This window comes from Chelonoidis abingdonii, chromosome 25 (assembly GCF_003597395.2).
Source record: "Chelonoidis abingdonii isolate Lonesome George chromosome 25, CheloAbing_2.0, whole genome shotgun sequence".
Lineage (NCBI taxonomy): Eukaryota > Metazoa > Chordata > Testudines > Testudinidae > Chelonoidis > Chelonoidis abingdonii.
This window is the reverse complement of record NC_133793.1, coordinates 2,873,636-2,877,837: the sequence shown is the minus strand read 5'-3', so window position 1 is coordinate 2,877,837 and position 4,202 is coordinate 2,873,636. Positions and strand designations below refer to the sequence as shown.

At 62.1% G+C, this 4,202-nt stretch overlaps 1 protein-coding gene across 4 annotated transcripts in view; it reads left to right on the top strand.

Annotated features, from left to right (window-relative positions):
* The window catches only part of MAP7D1 (MAP7 domain containing 1), a 37,086-nt gene extending 34,692 nt beyond the window's left edge, over positions 1-2,394 (top strand). For all 4 annotated transcript variants that reach the window (XM_075060754.1, XM_075060752.1, XM_075060753.1 and 1 more), the window contains 3 exons: positions 404-521; positions 1,050-1,246; positions 1,681-2,394. In XM_075060754.1, the coding sequence (XP_074916855.1) occupies positions 404-521; positions 1,050-1,246; positions 1,681-1,691 (326 nt within the window). In that variant the 3' untranslated portion in view covers positions 1,692-2,394. The remainder of the gene's footprint in view (positions 1-403; positions 522-1,049; positions 1,247-1,680) is intronic.
* Positions 2,395-4,202: the final 1,808 nt, after the last annotated feature.

The following is a 4,202-nucleotide window of genomic DNA, read 5'->3' as shown; positions in this document are numbered from 1 at the left end:
CCCTCTGCTCCGTCCCTCCCCCGCCGCAGGCCACACACCCCTCCACCCCTAACCCCATCCCTGCGGGCCCCGGGTGGCACACCCCCACCTCCCTCTTCCAGGCTTGGGCAGCACACCCCACTACGCCACCCCTCTGAGCCCAGGCATCCCACCCCTCCACACCCCAGACCCGTACACACGAGGCCAATCATGCAGGGCCCTCCCATGGTCCAGCCCACCCCACTGGCCCTGGGAGACACGCAGCCCAGACCCACAAGTGACACACATCAGGTTTCCTTGGCCAGGCCTGTGTGGGACACCCACCCCACATCGATCCCACAGCCCTACCCTGCTGGGCCTGAACATCCCATCCCTCCTGAGGTCCGGTCCAGGGGGGCTGACCCATCTCTGCTCCGCTCCCCAGGCTGTGGGAAGCGAGCAGGGCCGCTGGCAAAGGAAGAGGAGCTCCCTGAGTCAGAGATGCCCAGCACAGAAAGCCAGGGTGTGCGGATGGGCCCTGTCCCTGAGGGGCCGCAGCAAAGGTCTCTGCTCTAGGGGGGAGGCACTGGGCAGGTCATGGGGAGCAAGGACCACGCAGGGGCGGCTGGGACCCCCCGGCCCCGGGGGAGCTGGGACCGCGTGGGGGGCGGCTGGGAGTGCCCAACCCCGGGGCCAAGGGGAGCTGGGACCGCGCCGGAGGCAGCTGGGAGCACCCAGCCCCGGGGCCAGGGGGAGCTGGGAGCGCCCAGCCTCGGTGCTGTGGGGAGCTGGGACCGTGCCGGGGGCAGCTGAGAGCCCCGGGGCCGGGGTCACGGGGAGCTGGGACCATGCAGGGGGCGACTGGGAGCGCCCGGCCCTGGGATCATGGGGAGCCGGGACCACGCTGGGGGCATCTGGGAGCGCCTGGTCAGGGGGAGCAGGGACTGCGCCGGGGGTGGCTGGGAGCTCCCAGCTCCAGGGCCCGGGGGAGCTGCAGCTCTGCAGCCTGTGAGGGTTGGAGCGAGGGGGTTTGCGGCTGGGATCTGTGAACCCCCCGTGTGTCACTGCAGCCCCTCCATCTCCCCTCACAGCCCCCCCAGCAAGGATGTGGCGCCCCTGGTGAACGGCGTGCAGCCCGGCAAGCATGAGAATGGCTTCCCTGGCAAGGAGGTGGGCCAGGGCATGCTGGAGCTCTCACCGCACAGCGGCAGCACCAACCCCATCATCCCCTTCGGGGACAAGGAGCCCTTCCTCAAGACGGCCGTTGTCAAGCCCCCCCAGGTCACAGGTAGGAGCTTCCTCTGCCTGCCCTTGCCGGAATTTGTGCCTGCCTGACATAGATCCTCTGCTTGGGCCCGGGGAACAGGGGGGCGTGGGGCTCGGGAGGGGGTGGCATAGAGCCCCAGCAGGGAGGGCTGGGGGTGGCCCAAGCACGGGGAAGGGGCTTGGCTTGGCCCTGGAGCAGATCCTGGCAGAGCGACAGCATCAGCTGGGCAGCACGGGTGCCGCCCCCTCCTCTCGCCACCGTGGCCCCTTGTGCCCTTGGCTGTCCTGCCGGGTCTCCCCCCAGCTCTGCACCCATGGCCGCCGGATGCTGCGCGCAGAGCCCCGGGCTGGGCACAGCTCTGCTCGCTGGCCGGGCTGGCAGGGTGTCCTGGCAGGGTGTCCGTGCGCCGCACTGGCCTAATCCGCCTCCCGCTTTCTCTCGCCCTCTGCCCGCAGAAGTGCTGTGAGGGGCAGGTGCGTCTCCCTGGGCAGAGTGCTCCCTGGTGGCCCGCACCATGGCTGCCTCGGTGCGGGGGCGAGGCGAAGTGCCAATTCCGAACTTTCTCACCGAACTATAGCCGTTACCAGACGAAAAACCACGTCACTCCCACCTACCGCCCCAGGAAGAGGATGAACCAGGCAGGGCAGGGCAGGGGCCAGGACGTGCCCCCCCACCAGCCCCAGGGACTCTTGGTTTCTCTTTTTGTTCGTTTTTAACATGCACCTTATCAGACTGACACCCCCGCCCCTCCTAGCGGGTCCCACCGCGCCGCCCCTGATGTGTGGTGTAATAATGTCATTATTTAACTTGCTGGGGACAGTGTATGTGAATAATGTAAATAAAGCTCCGTGTGACATCAGGGACGAGCGCCGGGCCCAGCTCTCTCTGTGCAGGAGGCGGGGCCCATCCCACAAGCTTGGAGAGCGCAGGAGGCTGGCACTCCCTGGCCATGTTCATGGGTCTAGGGCTCGATCTCATTTAACCTCGTGCAGCCGGGCCCAGCCAGCTGCTCGGTGCCCTCCGTACGACGTGCTACGCTTCTGGGCCGCTGCGGGCGTGGGTGTCGGTGCTGTGTGTGTGGGAGGGCCACTGGGGCCACGCCCGCCTCGCTCAGTGTCAATGTGACAGTGTTATGCATCTGAACAATAAAATGGAAGAGCCGCCCCGCCTCCGCGTCTGTGTGTGTGCTCGGAGCCGACTGGTCGGCCCCAGCCCCTCGCTGCCTCTGCCTCCTGCTCTGGGCCGGGAGGGGGCAGCTTGGGTAGAAGGGAGGGCTCAGGCTTCTCTTACCATCTCCAGCCGGTGACGCCAGCGCCTCGGACCTGAAGCTGGAGCCAAGTGCACACAGCCTCTCCCTGCTGCGCTGGGCCCGGTGCAGAGAACCAGGGCTCGGCCTGGCCTTTCCCAGCCTCTCACCCCTCGCTCTTCTGTGAGAGATGCTGCTGCGGGCATTGAGCTTCCTGCCGCATTATCGCTGCAGTCCAGGAGATGGCAGCAACCTTCGTGCTCTTCATTCTCTGCTCTTGGACCGGGAGAGGCGGTCTGTCCTCTCGCCTAGTTGGGTGCCAAAATGTAGCTAGCTACAGGATACTGAGTCCAGCCCAGGAGGTGCCTGAAAGGAGCAGAGCAGGACCCTGGAGCTCCGTCCAGCAGGAGCTGAGACATGCCCAGAGCTCATTCTGCAGCCTGGGTAGGAATTGTGCAGCTGATTCCGTTTGTAGAATTTGCAACTCCCCAAACTTTTTGGGTTGGGGAATTTTTTTTTAAATCGTAACATTTATTGAAATATTTTCCTGAAATTTTCCATCCACCTGAAAGCCTCTAAACCCGGCTACAGTATTTTAAATTTCCCTTTAAAATGTAAACATAGGATTTAAATCAAAGAGAAGGGAGGCGAATGGTTTTTTGATATTGAATTTTTCACAAAACCCAAACCTTACATAAAGAACAAGTTGCTTGCACTTCTCCCCATGCCATGAACGACTGCTTGCCACCCACCTGTGCCGCCCACGTGGGAAGAGATTGGAGTTTGTTCGTTCTTTGTGACTGAGAGTTTATTACAAATACCCTGTAGCTCTGGGCCACCCGCAGCATAGTTTGTCTGTGTGCAGAGCCCAGCCGGGCTTAGGAACCCTCTTACCGGCAAGGTCTGTTAGTTATATGGAAGGTCTCTGATTATCGGGAAAGCTGATCCTAGCACAGCAAGCCCGGTGGTTGGGGACGTATTGTAGATATCAAGATCTCGCTCCTGGCTTGGTGTGCTTTGGCAGAGCAGTCAGCCGTGGGCTAGCCAGATGCTTATGCTGCCTGCTGCAGTGCTGACAGTGTAAGGGCAAGGACTGTCTCTTTGGGGTGTAGCCAGGCAGTGCCCAGCGGCCAGGAGGTACCACAGTGCAAGTACGAGTTAATAACAGCAGGGCAAGGCAAATCCTTTCTTAGCCATTTGTGGTGAGGTCTCCCCTTTGGCCTCTGCCCTGTGTCGCTAGCCTCCAGGCCTGTAACATGCAAGCGGAGAAAGGATTTGTCAGGGTTGTGTTAATCGCTGAGATGCCAAGGAGCAGTCATTAGTTGGCTCCTGGGCTGGGGAGCTCGCTCGTCCCCCATCACAGGAGCAGAGGTGGTGGGCTGCTAGATACTTTCCGCCCCGGCCTGTGAAGACAGCTGGCCTGGCTCGAGTCCTGGAGACCCAGGATCCCTCTGCTCCCTTGGAGGAACAGATTCCTCAAAGCGTTATATCTACTTCCTAACCTCGCACCCATGACTTCCCTCCCCCTTGAGCTGGCTGCTCAGCTGTTCTTCCCTTCTAATATGTCGATGACACTCTGGGGCTCTATTTTCAGCCCCCTTCAGCATATCAAGGTCAGCGTGGCTGGCCCTGGTGCATGGCTCTCGCCGGCTTCCTCCCCTGCCCACCCACAGAGCCTGGCAAGGGTGGGGAAAGGGGCCTCCTGGCATGTTCTTTCCAAGTGTCATCAAG